The sequence below is a fragment of the Urocampus carinirostris genome, chromosome 20 (genome assembly GCF_059441175.1).
Source record: "Urocampus carinirostris isolate Australia breed hairy pipefish chromosome 20, RoL_Ucar_1.0, whole genome shotgun sequence".
NCBI lineage: Eukaryota > Metazoa > Chordata > Actinopteri > Syngnathiformes > Syngnathidae > Urocampus > Urocampus carinirostris.
This window is the reverse complement of record NC_142368.1, coordinates 29,167,837-29,184,794: the sequence shown is the minus strand read 5'-3', so window position 1 is coordinate 29,184,794 and position 16,958 is coordinate 29,167,837. Positions and strand designations below refer to the sequence as shown.

Genomic DNA, 16,958 nt, shown 5'->3' with positions numbered 1-16,958 from the left:
ATGACTCAGCAGGTCACCAAGGCCAGAACCGTACTTTGTCTCTGTTGAGGCAACGATTCTTCTGGAATGGCATGGAACGTGATGTTGTGAACTATGTTAAATCCTGTCAGCGTTGTATAGTAGGGAAAACACCGGAACCACACAACCGTGCACCACTCAAGAACATAGTCACCTCTGAGCCTATGGAGTTGGTCTGTATAGACATTTCGACTGCTGAGCAAGAGAACAAATCTGTAGATGTCCTGGTTGTAACTGATCATTTCTTCAAGATGGCGCACGCCTTCCCTTGCAGAAATCAAACCGCCAAGTTGCAAGTTGCTCGCCGTCTGTGGCAGGATTTCTTTCTTGTCTATGGTTTCCCTCGGCGTATGCACTCTGATCAAGGAGCCAATTTTGAGAGCAAACAGATCAAAGTGCTTCTAGAGATGATTGGGGTGCAGAAATCCCATTAGACTCCGTACCATCCCATGGGAAATGGTATCGCAGAACGATTTAACAGAACATTGGGAGATATCATCAGAACCCTTCCCCCTCGGCCCAAAGCAAAGAGGCCACAAATGCTGCAGCAGCTCACCTTCTGCTACAACTGCACAGAGCATGAGACAACAGGGTTTGCACCGTTCTACCTAGTGTTTGGGAGGATCCCTCGTCTCCCTGTCGATGTCATGTTTCAACATGCTAGTACCAATGATGCTGTTGTCAGCTACTCTGACTTTGTAACCCATCTGAAGAAGGATCTAAATGAAGCTGCACAGATTGTACGGAGGAGCACTCTCAGCGAACAGACTCGCCATGCCAAGCTGTACAACCGTAGGGCCAAAGGATCACCCCCTCGTCGTGGGATCGCCAACAGAGGTGTCCCAGGGAAACGCAAGGTTGCAGATTAGTGGGAGTCGACCCCGTATGAAGTTATATCAGTCAAGCCTGATCTTAATGTCTATAGAGTCAAGGATTGCCTGACGGGCAAACAGAAGGTAGTTCACAGGAATTTGCTGCTCTATGTTAGCTTCTTGCCCTGTGAGGGAGATCTGGCCAGCGAATCTGAACACTCAGGGTGTGACGCTGATATGCACGGAAGTGATGTATGCCCTGATGTACCTGACGCGGTCGAAGACAGTGATGTCCGTACGGTAAACTGGGTGATACAGTCAGGTGAAGAGCAAGGTCATTCAGAGGTGGAGGATAACTCACTCGACAGCAGATCTGATGCCCAGTCTGAATCTCTCACAATCGATACATCCAGTCAAGGAAGTCAGCACATCCCCGAACAAGATGTTGATCATACTGCAAGTGACAATGCGGAAAGCCCACCACTGTGCTCTGAAAACATGATCCTTTTGGGTGTGGGCCCTCCAGACATTGTCCTCCCAGACGAGACCCCATTGAACACTGAACCCCCGGACATTGTGTCCCCTGGTACTGACACGTATGAGACAGCCGCTCCTGATACTGACTGTTTAGACTTGACTGTCCTAGACACTCTAGCTCAGGTTATTTGTGCTCAACCTAGCCGTTATGGTCTTAGGGTCCGCCAGTCCATCAGGCGTCCCAGTCGTCTTATTTGTCAGATGAATGACCAGTTGGTAGGTGACAATTCTGTGTCCGCAATATCTGCTAGTTCCTTGTTTAAGTTCTTTAGAGATGCACTTTCAGTTTGAGTAATAAAGCTTGAGCAAGAAACAAGAATTGTGCCTATGTGAGTACTTGAAACTACAGGAACAATGAAATGAAATGAAATGATCTGCATTTATATAGCGCTTTTCAAGTCAATGACTTCCCAAAGCGCTTTACATTGTGCTTCACATTTCCCAATAGCGGCCGTGATCTGTGCAGCCGTGTGAGGCGCTAACCTGCTTATTGGGGGTAATTGGGGGTTCAATGTCTTACCCAAGGACACTTCGACATGTAACACGGACAAGCCAGGATTCGAACTGGGATCCCTTAATCCTAAGACAATCGCTCTACCTCCTGAGCTACTGCCGCCTGTGCTTATTTAGGAGTTTGATCGCCTCCTTTCTTTTCACACTCCTTTTTGGGAGAATTTTAGAACTGACATGCACTTCAGTTTGTTCCTTGTAATACTGTACACATTTTTGTGTCTTTTTTTTTCTCATCAGTATTTGCACTTTTGCATGTGATTTTTTTCTGTTTAGTGTAGCACTCCCATGTCTAGCAGAATTTCAGGGGGGTGTATGTAACGGGTCTAATAATAACTTGTTTTATTGAAATTCCTGCTGAAATATGTTGTATAGTTTTTGTGTAAGTGTCCTGCAATGATGAGTCCAACAGTGCCACTTGCTGGTATGGGGTAAGGTTTGGTTTGGCTTTTGACATGTGACCGGAAGGCGGGGTTTGTTGGCAGTCTAACAGCGAGCTGTCAACGGTAAGACACGATTTCTTGGTGCTCCGAAAAAAGTTAATTTTAAACATTAAAACCACAGCGGACAAATCTCTCAACATGCACAGTAATGTGATTGATGTTGTCAAGCTGTTTGGATTTATTTTTGCTTTGTTTCTGTCGCCTTTTATGTTAGTTTTGCCGGACGTTGCATGTTGTGCTAAAAGGCAAATTCCCCTTATAGAGATCAAAGAGATCAAAGCCAGCAGAGAAGCTTACCATGTGTCGTGACTCATTCATTCGCAGGTAAATTGTACCCGTTTTCATACTCATTATTGTTATTATTTCTATTTTCTCATATATATAATAATAATAATAATAATAATTTCCTTTGTATTGTCATTCTTTTGTAACAATGTACACAGAACGAAATGTCGATACACCTGACCCGTTGTAGCGGGTCGATGCAGCCGCAGCCAGAGGGCGCCGCCATTATACCAATTAGGATCGTCTCGGTCGAGGCGCGAACCAGCGACCTCCACACTACCATCTAGGCTACTGAGCTGGTAAAAAGGATGATGTTGGTTAAAATTCAGACTAAAGAAAAATATGTTGAATTCATTGTAAACGTTTAAAGCCACTATACGATCTGTTGTTAAAAGTATCTTGTTAAAATGGATGTAAAAATGTATTGTGATGGTTGATTTCCTATAATGTATTTTATGTAAACTGAAAAGAAAGCTCTTTGATGTGTTTTGGGCAATCTAACAGCGAGCTGTCAACGAGATCAAAGAGATCAAAGCCAGCAGAGAAGCTTACCATGTGTTGTGACTCATTCATTTGCAGCCTAACCCTAACTGTAATAAAAACCTCATCATCCAGTCCAGCGTGAATGTAGATCTTTGGTGGGACAGGTACACCGCGGTTACATATACATGTATGTAGTTTCTTAGATTTATTACGCTTGCAAATGTGTGGACAGCAAAGTAAGTATTTCATTGTATCATGTTTTTTACTGTGCATATGACAATAAATACGTTGAATCTTGAATCTATAGGCTACTACTTACAATGATTTCACGTGCAAATATTCGACCTTTTACAACTACACCTAACTACAACTACATTTTAATGCTTACTTTCTGCAAAAGTGACTAATATATGGGAACTGCTGAAACAGTGGCAACATACTCAAGAACTTAGTCCTGACTCTCACTATTATATTGCAATTGACAAATACTTTGATGTCTCACCTGGTTGATTAATAGTGCATTCAAAACTTTCTTCACTTTAGTGGGATCCATTTATTCATTTATACAAAGCAAACCCATATGAAGCACATTTGACCAATAATCGACGTAATTTACCGTTTAAAGAAATACGAATCAGTTTTTTTTTACCATGCGTTCAATCTTTGCGCATAATAAAAATGTCCTGTAGATGGCCTTATTGCGCATTGTGAACTGTTACCTGGCAAAATATACTACGCGAAGAAAAAAGTCCTGGTGAGGCGGAATGGCATTGCACTTAAAACACTTTTTTAAAAACCTAAACAAATTCGGCTTTTTGGTTTTAGGGATACAAACGTGTAATACGAAGAACTGAGAGGTAGGAGCTAATTTGCTTGTGTTTCCTCAGTGACGGTCATTGGGTTAGTTTGTTTTATCACACGGTAAACACGCGAACAACAAAAAGCCGACCGTGTTTATCATGGGTACCATGCAGTTTATCACCCCCCCCCCCCCCCCCCCCCCAACCAGATATTTTACCCACACAGCAAAAACAGATTGAAAAGACTCTAAGGTTCATTTGGACCACGTGTGTTAAGGTTAACACAGCAAAGTTATTTTTTAAACACAGCAAGGTTATTTTTTGAAAGGTCTTAATCCAACCCACTTTTAGAGTAAAATAGAATAGTAATTAAATTCTCATTGGAAACAACGTAGTGGTCATTATTTACCACGAGATTAGACCTAGCACTCCTGGATAAACATGTAATAAAAGCCTATAAAAATGAATATTAGGATGGTGGTGCTTCTAGACTGGCCCAAGTTGTAAGTGCATCGGAAGATAGTGCAATGACATCAGCAGCAACATTGTGCAAGCATAAGATTAAAAAATTGTGTATATATATATATATATATATATATATATAAAATGTGATTACTGCATTTATTTTCCTATCCATGGGCAATATATTCCTTCACAGTCTTGTGAAGTGTTTCACAGTGTGTTTTTTGTGTTGTGTGCTCAATCATCAGGTGGGGGTGCAACAAACAACGTATTTACAAGAATAACATCTGTGCCCAAAATGGACGACCTGGAAAATGAACTCTGGTCTCCTGGTCACTTATTATATCTGGGGTACAACGAATCCAAGGAAAACGTGGTGATCCCCAAACAGAAACAACCAAAGCTTCCACTTACAGAACCACTTTTAGCAGGTGATTAAAATACACCATCCACAACACTTAGCAATTACAGAGGGCTGTTTTTATTTGTATCCCATCCAATTTCGCTTCTTGGATTCCAGAGACTATGAAGGAAACATGCTTTCACCGGAGCACAAGGCTTTGTCTCGAGAGAATCCGAGAAGCAATGCTACATCATAGATGGCAGGAAGCAGCAGAATATATGGAGTGTTACCCCCAAAAATTAGAGGACAGTACATCTGGCCCACAAAAGCGTGACAAAGAGGTGGAAACATTAACAAACTGGAAAAGTGGGATCGTTAAAGTAATAAATGATGTCTCCTTTTCAGATCATTTGGAGGATGAGCATTGAAATCCTTCGTCACCACCCCAACTCTCATATGGATGACTACAATGTCATCTATGAGCAGATGAAACATTCTGGAGTTAAAAATTACCTGATGGTATGTCAATATCACTGACGTGTTTCATTCCTCTGAAACTTTACACTGTGCTAATATTCTCCCCTAGATCTGTATGGAACATTCCTTCCACCTAATGCTCCATGGCCAGATCGATAATGCAAAGCGTCACCTCTTGCTGGCTGAAAGCTGGAGGTATGGCAAAGAGTCAGTGGATCAGTTGAAGGAGATGAAACTAATCCAGGCCTATCGGAGCTTGCTGGATTATATTATCTGGTGTGACAGGAAAAATGCCAACATTGGTAAGGAAAGGTTGCATAGCATTATTTGACTTAAAACTCCCACTTCCTGGCCAGTTTGATGATTTCCTGAAATCAATGAATTGAGCCGCGGGTTTCACATATATTTTTTAAAAATTTATTAAACATTCTGCAATTTTGTAATAGATGGGTCCACTATTCATCCAAATTGTGTATTTTTTTTTATCCAATTACAGCACAGAGATCCCTCCATACTCACGCTTTAGTTAACACTGGTTCACTCTTTTTCAGTAAAATAACGGCGGCGCAGTGGTTAGCGCTTTTGCGGTACAGTTCATGTCATGGGAACCTCCTGCGTGGGTTCAAATCCAGCTCCAGACTTCCTGTGCGGAGTTTGTATGTTCTCCCTGTGCTTGCGGGGGTTTCCTCCGGGCACTCCGGTTTCCTCCCACATTCCCCAAAAAACATGCATTTCAGATGAATTGGCCGGTCCAAATTGTCCCTAGGTGTGAATGAGCAAGTGAGTTGTCCCCCCTGCGACCCTAATGAGGATAAGCGGTACGGCTGATTAGATGAGATGATGCCGATTGGCCAATTAATATCCGTGTCTTTTGTACTGTGCTGTGACCGGACACGTGTGCTGCGTTCTCTGCATCTCACTGAGAAGAGTTTGTGTCCCACGCATTTCCTCATGCTGTCTAAACGATGCATCTGCCAAATTCTCTCTACCTCTCTATTTCTCCCTCTCTCTCGTTCTCTGTCGGAAAGGTGCGCCACCCAAAAAACATCTACAAATTTAAGATCTAAACTGTTTCTATTTGTCCTCTCGCTCTCTCTCGGTTGGTAAGTCAGCAAGTTTGCTTTAGTGAAGGCACGTCCCAAAAACCTTAAACTAATTATAAATACTGTTCTCGCTCTCTCTCTCGCTCTGGCGAGAATGCAAGTCTGACTAATTCAGAAATTGAAACGGTTTCTATTTGTTCTCTTTCTCTCAGTTCATAAGTCACCAAGATTGCTTTAATCAGAAATAAAAAACATAAACTAAAATTGGTTAAAATACTGCTTACCTTTAAAATCAATTTGTCTTCTATTTGTTTTCTCTCCCCCCTCCCCCTACTGAAGGCCGCCCCAAAAAGCAAAGCGGATTTTCACTTTCTGTGGATGGTTTAGTCCCCGTTAACCGCAAAAACTGTGGGACCTATATTTGTAGATGTTGTTCTTTTTAATATAATATTCAGTATATGTATATTTTTTCCGAAATATTTGAAATTGTTTGTTTTTATTAACTAAATGAATAACGATTACTATCTATTATCAAGGTTTTACAAACCCGGGAAGCGACAAAGAAATGCACCATTACTTTCGACAAGCTTCACTCAACCTGAAGGAGATTTTAAATCACCCAGGTGTCTGGGATCAATTCATCCTCAGTTACGTGGAGGTAAAAAGAAACACCATTGTAATTCTTCAAATATGCCTTGTGGTCTGATTTTTTTTTTTTTTAATTATTTTTTAATTTTATTTTTTAAAGATGCTCGAGTTCTATGGTGCTCAGGAGGAGGCAAAGAAAGTCCTGGAGGACTACGCTTATGATAACATCTTTCCCCCGAACCCAAATGCGCACGTCTATCTGTACAATTACTTGAAGAGAAACAATGCGCCTATAAGGAAATTAAGCAAAGTTTTGAAGGTGAAGCACTTGAGAAAGTCATGTAATCGGTAGTAGATTTTGAAGCAAGGTCATTTTTTCAATGTACAGTGGGTCAACTGAGTATCTAGTCAGCCACCAATTGTGCTAGTTGTCCTACTTGAAAAGAGCGAGGCCAGCAATTGTCATCATGGATAAACCTCAACCGCGAGAGACAGAATCTGAAAAAGAAAACAGCAAATAACATTGTTTGATTTTTAAAAGATTTTATTTCCAAATTTGAGTGGAAAATAAGAATTTGGTCACCTAGAAACGAGCAGGCTTTCTGGCTGTGAAAATAATAACGAGAGGACAGCAAAAATCCCCAAACCACTAAAGGGGAAATAGTGAATGACCTACTGAGAGCTGGGACCACAGTAACAGTAACACAATACGCTGCCAGGGACGTAAACCCTTCACTGCTAGACCTGTCCCCCTGCTGAAGCCAGCACAAGTCCGGGCCCGTCTGCGGTTGGCTAGAGAGCATTTGGAAGACCCAGAAGAGTACTGGGAGAATGTCCTATGGTCGGATGAAACCAAAATAGAACTTTGGGTATAAATAGAGGTTCTTATGTTTGGAGGATAAAGAATACTGGATTGCATTAGAACAGGGATGTCAAACTCAATTGCACAAGGAGCCAAAATTCAGAACACACTTAAGGTCGCGGGCCAACCAGGATAAACATTTAGTGAACACACCTAAACTGAATGTTTTTGGAACATAAATATGAATAAAAACAGATAAGAATATTAAATATAAACCTTAAATCACTTATACAGTATTAATTATTTTACTGTAAATAAAAAATATTTTGTTAAATTATACAACCTAGAACTTAACTTAAACAACTTAACATTAAAATGACATTCAAATTCCTTTGCTCCTATGTCAATGTATATATTAAAAAAAACCTTAAATATCCCAAAAGATTTTGCTCTCAGTAATATGGTCCTGTCAAAAGTAGAAATATGAAAATGCTACACAAATTACTTCGTAAAAACGTCACAACATTCTGCAAACAGGGAGCCTGATGTGCGCAGACGGCGTAGGGCGAGAGATGGGAGGGAGTGCTTGCACTTTTTGCATAGCTCCCTCCCACTCACCCAATCAAATAACTTGTAAGTTCTCTTCCGGTGTTTTGGCGTATTTACAGTTTGTTCCGTGGATTAATCAAAAAGTATCTGAACACTGAACACAGATTATATAGTGAGCTTTTATATAAAGGATTATTTAGCGTTGTACAGCCAAAACGAGTTTTTTTTTTGTGTTACACCTTGACTGTAAATTGTTGTGAAAACGTGCCCTATATATTCTGAAAAGTATTGCTCTGTAATTAAGCTTTGCGTGTGTCTGAACACGATCAGTGGCTCAAGTTTTGAACGAGATGGAGAAATTTGCATGCAATTAAATTTGTGTCTGAGCCATAGGTACTCCATATATGGCTCGCGAACCATAGGTTCCCGACCCCTGTTGTATAGTATACGTCATATATGAAGGACTAAGTACAGTGACTAAAACGTCAGAATATGATGTCCAGGGATGAGACGGCGTTGTTAATATTGACGGGCCATTAATAACAATAATGTGAAATGGTCTTGCGGGCCGGATATGATTACACGGCGGGCCGGACGTGGCCCATGGGCCGGGAGTTTGACACATGTGCATTAGAAGAACAATCACTGGGAAGCATGTGGTTGGATACATCATTCTTTGGGAATGTTTTCCTAAAAAGAGACCAGGACGACTGATCTGTGTTAAGCAAAGAATGAATGGGGCCATGTATCGAGAGATTTTGAGTGGAAATCTCCTCCTATCAATAAGGGCAGTAAAGATGAGACGTGGCTGACTTCAGGCATGATAATGATCCCAACAAAGTGGCTTCGTAAGAAGCTTTTCCTGATCCTGGGACTGCCTAGCCAGTCTCTAGATCCAAACACCATAGAAAATTCGTGGGAGTTAAAAGTCCGTGTCGCCCAACAACATTTGGTATTGACCAAATACTTATTTTCCAGCATGATTTTCCAATAAAATCTTTTAAAATCAAACCATTTGTTTTTCTGTTTTTTTTAACATTTGGTTCTCATAGTTGAGGTTTACCCATGTTGACAAATACTGGCCTTACCAGTCTTTTCAAGTGGGAGAACAATTAGTGGTTGACTAAATACTTAATTGCACCACTGTATTTTATTAATACCTTAGGTCCTCCACAACTTAGTTCCAAGCCACGAGCTGATGTTGGAGTACAGTTCCCTCCTGCTTCTTTCCGGTAGGTTGATTTACCAAAAAAAAAACACTAGATATCTTTGCACAAAATAGGAGGTAATTTTAATTTCTTCAGACAAAGCAGGAGACAGCAAAAAGGCTCTTGGCGTTCTCCTCGATATGCTTGATTACGGCTGCTGGAGGACGAATGTGGACGTGTGGCAAAGTGTAAAAGACGCGATTGACAAACTGCGATCAAAGTATGTCACATTCTGAAAGTCAGTAAAGAAGGTAATGTCGCAGTAGCATGTATTTGTCATTACCTGCTTTAAAACCAGGGACAATTGGAAAGAAGAGGTTTCCCATCAGATGGCGGCAAGGGAAGGATGCTGGCCGGCGCTGCACTTCACTAAATTCCACGCTAAGGAGGATGCTGCTCGACGACCTCACATGATGGAAGTGAAGGCGTCGCTCGCAAACATTCTCTGTCCAGGTGAGATTATACTATTATGTTGCTTTTTCATTCACTGACAGTCTATTTAAATGGGAAAATTGAGGTTTGATTGATATATCTTGAACTGATTGTGTTAACAACTGTTTCGGCCAATTTGTTTTTCTTTAACAGATGAATAACCATATTTTTCCCATTTTCAAGGTTTTACAAAAGAAGAGAGCACAGAGAAATGCAGTGTTCATTTTACCCCTGAAAAGTGATTGGTCCCGGGGACTCGCATGCTCAAAAATCTATGGGTCCCAACAGAGACCTATCGGTTCCCCAAATTTAGTGTTATCGAGGTTGAAATTGTAAATCGGCGACAAATATATTATATAAGTCTATATATTCATTCAGTTTTAATCATCACAGTTTCTTGGTAATACAAATCAGTTATCACAAGATTTTTCAGTCCACAAGAATATTTTACATTATACGAAATAATATTGCTGAAATAATTATATTAATCTTTATTCTTTTGTTTATTTTCTTTTGTCGAATCCTTCGCCGTTTTTTCGTGCCAGAATTATTGCCGTTGTTATCACTTTCTGCATTATGTTTCGACTTATCACTGACACTGAAGAAATTACCAATTTTGTGTTGATTTTCACCTAATACTAACTGTTTTTTCAGAGGCATACTTATACCTGTCAACCTCCACGGCTCCATGCCCTTACAAACTATCGTATTTTCCCTTCCAAAATACAAAAAAATCTTACACCATATTTTTTTTCAAACGTGTTTATGTAGTTTAATATGTTATATTGTACATGTGTTTCCTTATATCATATACTGGACTGTCTCAGAAAATTAGAATATTGTGATAAAGTTCTTTATTTTCTGTAATGCAATTAAAAAAACAAAAATGTCATACATTCTGGATTCATTACACATCAACTGAACTATTTCAAGCCTTTTATTATTTGAATATTGCTGATTTTGGCTTACAGCTGAAAAAAACTCAAAAATCCTATCTCAAAATATTAGAATACTTCCTCAGACCAAGTAAAAAAATAATTTTATAACAGCAAAACTAAATCAAACATTTGAAAATGTCCATTGATGCACTCAGTACTTGGTTGGGAATCCTTTTGCACGGATTACTGCATCAATCCGGCGTGGCATGGAGGCAATCAGCCTGTGGCATTGCTGAGGTGTTATTGATGCCCAGGATGCTTCGATAGCGGCCTTCAGCTCATTTGCATTTGTAGGTCTGGTGTCTTTCATCTTCTTCTTAACTATACCCCACAAATTCTCGATGGGTTTCAGGTCAGGGGAATTAGCAGGCCAATCAAGGACAGTGATGCCATGGTCAGTGCACCAGTTACTGGTGGTTTTGGCACTGTGGGCAGGTGCCAGATCATGCTGGAAAATGAAATCCTCATCTCCATAGAGCTTTTCAGCAGATGGAAGCATGTAGTGCTCTAAAATCTCTTGGTACACAGTTGCATTTACTCTGGACTTGATGAAATACAGTGGACCAACACCAGCAGCTGACATGGCTCCCCAAACCATTGCTGACTGGGAACTTCACACTGGATTTCAAGCAACTTGGATTTTGCTCCTCTCCAGCCTTTCTCCAGACTCTGGCGCCTTGACTTCCAAATGAAATTCAAAACTTGCTTTCGTCTGAAAAGAGGACTTTGGACCACTCTGCAACTGTCCAGTGCTTTTTCTCCATAGCCCAAGTCAGACGCTTCTTCCGTTGTCTTGAGTTCAGAAGAGCTTGGCCATGGGAATACGGCTATTGTAGCCCATTTCCCGGACACGTCTGTGAACTGTGGCTTTTGATACCTGGACTCCAGCTTCAGCCCACTGTCTTTGAAGCTCCCCCAAATTCTGGAAGCGGCTCTTCGTCACAATTTTGTTAAGGCTGCGGTCATCTCTCTTGGTTGTGCAGCGTTTCCGGCCACATTTTTCCCTTCCAACAGACTTTTTGTGGATATGCTTTGAAACTACACTCTGTGAACAGCCTGCTCTTTGAGAAATTTCTTTTTGTGTCTTACCCTCCTGATGGAGGGTATCAATGATGGTCCTCTGGACAGCAGTCAGATCAGCAGTCTTCCCCATACTTGTGATTTAGTTTACTGAACCAAGCTGAGTGTTTTTAAGGCTCAAGAAACCCTCGCAAGGTGTTTCGAGTTAATTAGATGATTCAGGTGATTAGTTGAATAGCCTACTTGTATACTTTTTCATGATATTCTAATATTTTGAGATAGGATTTTTGAGTTTTTTTCAGCTGTAAGCCAAAATCAGCAATATTCAAATAATAAAAGGCTTGAAATAGTTCAGTTGATGTGTAATGAATTCAGAATGTATGACATTTTTGTTTTTTTAATTGCATTACAGAAAATAAAGAACTTTATCACAATATTCTAATTTTCTGAGACAGTCCAGTATATTGTTGATGAACATTTTGTTGTGAGATCCTGAGTTGCTCGACATGAATGAGGTTTATTAAAAAAAAGTTCAAAATGAAGTAGCTTGGACGTTCACTGCAGAAGGAAAAAATACATGCAAATATAATTAAGTAGAATAATACATTTTCTTATTCAAATTATTAATTCATTTTCTGCATTAAATTATTGTTGGGAACATACTGATTAAAGGGATAACCTCAAACCTGTCTTTTTTTTCATTTTCTCCTTCTATACTTCCTTTTTTTCTTAACTTCTTTATACAACATAATAATTCGTAAGATAATGCATCAAAGCAAGTGAGCCGTTTGAGAACCGGCTCTCTTTGATGAGTTGAGCCGAAAAAGCCGGTTCTCTAAAAAGAGACTGACTTTCACTACACAACTCGAACTCGTTTGACTTGATTGATTTGCCGTATTCGTGATAGTCAGTGTTTACCGGATGGTACCCATTATTGACAAATTTGCGTTTTTCTTGTACGTCGTACACATCTTAAAATGCATAATAAACGAACTTTGTACGGCAAAAACTTCCAGGTTGACAGGTATGCATACTTAACCTTCCCTCGCTGACAACCACCACAACAATGACGTAATCTCGAAGCAACGACATCTCGTTTGCCAAGATCGGCGTGCAGACGAAAACTTGAATCGCGAGACCAAAACAACAATGGCGGATCTGCCTGACGAAAAGTTTGGAGTGCGGTAAATCTTTGTTAAAAAAAAAAAATTAATCGGGTAATAATGACAATTTTTTGTCAAAAAAGTTGCGTCCCGGGGACGCACGTTGATTTGACCCTATGCGTCCCCAGCAAAAATGATGCGTCTGGGACGCGGGCAAACGAGAACACTGGAAATGCACAATTACTTTGGACAAGCAACTTTGATTTTAAATGAGTAGCCACACAAATAAATACAGTGGTACCTCTACTCACAAATGTCTCTACATACAAGAGTTTCAGGTTATAGAGCACTTGAATAGGAAAACATTGCCTCTAGTTACAAAGGCGTTTAAGGATACAAAGTCATAATAACAGTACATTACGTGCTGCCATTCGCCGCTACCAGAGTACGACGTGGCAACCGGTACTAAATGGCTACTTCTATTTCCTTTTATTCTTTGTTTTTCTACATTATGTGCCTCTGGTTTTTTGTTTATTGTGCAGTAATCTAATTTTATTATGTATTTGTTTAATGTTCTGGTTTTCTTTTATGATTTATTAAAATAAATATACTTTTGCGCGGCTTGTAACTGATTAGTGCATTTACATTTAAAAGGCGTCTCTAATTTCAAATATTTCAGGTTACAAAGCCACTCCCAGAACGAATTAAATTAATAAGTAGCGGTACCACTGTATTGTTGTGATTTGCCCTGGACACAAAAGCAGGAAAAAGCAAAGTGCTCAAAAACAGATGGTGTTTAATTACAAACTAATCAACAAAGTAAACAAATGGTTTAAAGCAACAATAAAACTGTCTGAAATAGCAAATATTAAACAAACTTAACAGAGTAGGATAGATCAGGAAATAGTGACGTTGAAAAATGAAAAGTAGAAAATGAAAATCACCCGACACTGGGTGCTGTCCAAAATGTCCTTATGAAGGGTTATGCCAATTAGGGACAGGTTTGGAGTAATTGGGCACACCTGTCCCAATTACAAACCGATTAGGCGCCCTCTAGTGGATAGAGCTGTGCCAGACCCTAACAATTGTAAGAAAAGTTGTAGTTTGTCGCTAGAATGTCTCCCTGTCTTTCATTTTCCTCTTAAGTAAAAAACAAGAATCGGATGCTTCATTTAATATAGATGGGAAAATTTCCATGTGGATATAATACTCCTGACAGAAATCCTTGTAGAGCTAATTTTACTCTGTACGTCGATGTCATTGGCCATTATCTACTTTTAAAGGACAGTTTGTAATATTTAGAGAAATGAAATGAAATGATCTGCATTTATATAGCGCTTTTCAAGTCAAAGAAGCTTTACATTGTGCTCCACATTTCCCAATAGCGGCTTTGCAGCCATGTAAGGCGCTAACCTGCTTATTGGGGGTATTAGGGGTTCAGTGTCTTACCCAAGGACACTTCGACATGTAACACTGACGAGCCGGTATTCGAACTGGGATCCCTTGATCCCAAGACGAGCGCTCTACCTCCTGAGCTACCGCGCACAGAGCCTCCTAGTGGTACAAAAGTTTTACATCCAGTAATCATGCATGTATTTTGATATTAGAATAGAATAGAATATACCTTTATTGTCATTGTTACAAAATGGGTTAACACATTGTGACAACGAAATTGGGCATGACACTCCAGTCTCACACATTCACAGTGAGGTAAAAACCCAAGAAGATAAAGGAACAGAGAAGATAAGGTTATAGTTATCATTTACACAAAATTAACACAAGAAATGTCGGCATGTAGGATGTTACATACAGTTTGGTATCGTAATGGTTTGTGCAATATGCATTTGGTGCAAAAATAGTCATCATAGTGCAAAAAAAAGATAGTCAACATTGTGCAAGGTGAGCAGTAAACATAGTGCAGTCAACATTGTGCAAGTAACATAGACATGAGTACCATTTACGTTCGAATGAGGTAGTGTTTTTGCAAGAGTTTTTCAGTTTTTGTGCGGTGTGTGTTTAGGGTGGTAATGGCTCTGGGGAAGAAACTGTCTCTGAGGCTGTTTGTTTTTGTTTTGTGTCACCTGTAGCGCTTGCCGGAAGGCAGCAGGTTGAAGAGGTGGTGGCCGGGGTGAGAAAAGTCCTTGATGATGATTTCTGCTCTGCTGAGGTAGCGAGAGCAGGCAATGTCCTCCAGACTGGGCAGAGAGCAACCGACGATTTTCTGGGCTGTTTTGATGACCCTCTGGAGCGTTTTCCTGTCTGCTGCTGTGCACCCAGCATATCACACCGTAATGCAGTACGTCAGAATGCTCTCCACTGTGGCTTTGTAAAAGGACACCTGCAGCTGCGGTTTTAGATGTTTTTTTTTCCTGAGCACTCTCAGGAAATGCAGTCGCTACTGGGCCTTCTCTACCACCGCTCTGGTGTTCACAGACCAGGAGAGGTCGTCGGAGATGTGCACACCCAGAAATATCAAGGAGTGGACTCTCTCTACACAGTCTCCTTTTATGAGTGGTGCTGGATTCCTGCCATTCCTTCTGAAGTCCAGTATCAGTTCTTTGTGTTTGTGTGGTGTTCAGTATGAGGTGGTTTTCCGAACACCACGTTGACCGTGACTCCGCCTCGTCCCCTTTAGAGATGAGGCCGATCAAGGTGGTATCTTCGGCTGACTTAATGATTGTGTTTGTGGGGTGGGTCGGTGAGCTGTCGGAGGTGTAGAGGGTAAAAAGCAGGGGGCTCAGTGCACAACCTTGGGGGAGCCAGTGTTCAGTGTTAGGGTAGGAGAGACGTGGTTACAGAGATTCACGGACTGTGGGCGGTTTGAGAGGAAGTCCATTATCCAGTGGCAGATGGAGGGAGAGAGTCCTAGGTGTGTGAGTTTCTCCACCAGGATCTCTGGCATAATGGGTTTGAAAGCTGAGCTGAAGTCCAGAAAGAGCATTCTGACGTAGCTCCCCCGGTGGTCTAAGTGTTTCAGCACGGTGTGAAGTGTTGTGTTTATGGCGTCGTCAGTGGAGCGGTTTGCCCTGTAGGCAAACTGGTGGGGATCCAGTGTGAGTGCCAGGGAGTTTTTGTTGTACTGGGACACTAACCTCTCAAAGCACTTCATGACCACAAGCGTAAGAGCGACAGGCCTGTAGTCGTTGAGGCTTTCCACTGCTGACTTTTTGGGGATTGGAATGATGGTGGAGGTTTTGAGGCAAAATGGGACGGTTGCCTGTGACAGGGACCGGTTTAAGATGGTGGTGAAGACCCTAGCCAGCGGATCGGAACAGTCCCTGAGTACCCTCCCTGGTACTCCATCCGGGCCAGCTGCCTTCCTGGGGTTTATAGTTTTCAGCGCACGCCTAACTTCGTGCTCCTGAAATCTGAGTGTGTTGCTGCTGGTTGTTGGTGGGTGTGATGTGGCTGTTTGTGGCCTTTCAGCTTCAAAGCGAGCAAAGAACTGATTCAGGTCCGCAGCTAGTGAAGCATCAGCCTCAACAGTTGCCAGGTTGTGGCCTCTGAAGTTAGTGATCAGTTGAAGACCCTGCCACATCCTCCTCGGGTCATTTCCAGCGAAGAGGTGCTCAATCCACCTCGTGTAGGCTGCCTTTGCTTTCTTAATGCCTCTCTTCAGGTCAGCCCTGGCCACACTGTAAAGAGCCTTGTCTCCAGACCTGAAGACCGTGTTGCGGTGTTTGAGGAGGGTGCGCACCTCGCTGGACATCCAGGGTTTTTGATTTGGGTAGACCTTGATTTTTTTATTTACTGTGACTTCATCCGTGCAGTATCGAATGTAGGATAAAACGGTGTCAGTGAATTTCTGGAGGTCATGGTGTTCAAATACTTCCCAGCAAGTTTGATCAAAACAGTCCTGCAGCTGAGAGAGGGCTCCCTCAGGCCACGTTTGTGTTGTCCTCGTTGCGGGCTTTGTTTTTCTCCGGATGGGGGTGAATGAGGGGGTGAGGGACAGACATAGGTGATCGGAATAGACTCGGTGGGGGAGGGGGGGGGGAAGCTTTATATATGTTTTTGATCTTGCTGTATACGCGTTTCCCCCCCCCCCTTGTTGCACTGTTCACATGTTGAAAGAATTTTGGAAGTACAGTCCTTAAACATGCCT

At 41.4% G+C, this 16,958-nt stretch overlaps 1 protein-coding gene across 5 annotated transcripts in view; it reads left to right on the top strand.

The window, feature by feature from the left end:
- Positions 1-3,808: 3,808 nt before the first annotated feature.
- taf1a (TATA box binding protein (TBP)-associated factor, RNA polymerase I, A) overlaps positions 3,809-16,958 on the top strand; it is a 44,386-nt gene continuing 31,236 nt past the window's right edge. For all 5 annotated transcript variants that reach the window (XR_015848281.1, XM_088325060.1, XM_088325058.1 and 2 more), the window contains exons 1-10: positions 3,809-3,945; positions 4,599-4,781; positions 4,871-5,034; positions 5,099-5,212; positions 5,280-5,472; positions 6,750-6,871; positions 6,962-7,120; positions 9,318-9,384; positions 9,457-9,580; positions 9,659-9,813. Coding sequence is in view for 4 of the 5 variants with exons in the window: in XM_088325060.1 (XP_088181186.1) it covers positions 4,649-4,781; positions 4,871-5,034; positions 5,099-5,212; positions 5,280-5,472; positions 6,750-6,871; positions 6,962-7,120; positions 9,318-9,384; positions 9,457-9,580; positions 9,659-9,813 (1,231 nt within the window). In the remaining variant the exon portion in view is untranslated. The remainder of the gene's footprint in view (positions 3,946-4,598; positions 4,782-4,870; positions 5,035-5,098; positions 5,213-5,279; positions 5,473-6,749; positions 6,872-6,961; positions 7,121-9,317; positions 9,385-9,456; positions 9,581-9,658; positions 9,814-16,958) is intronic.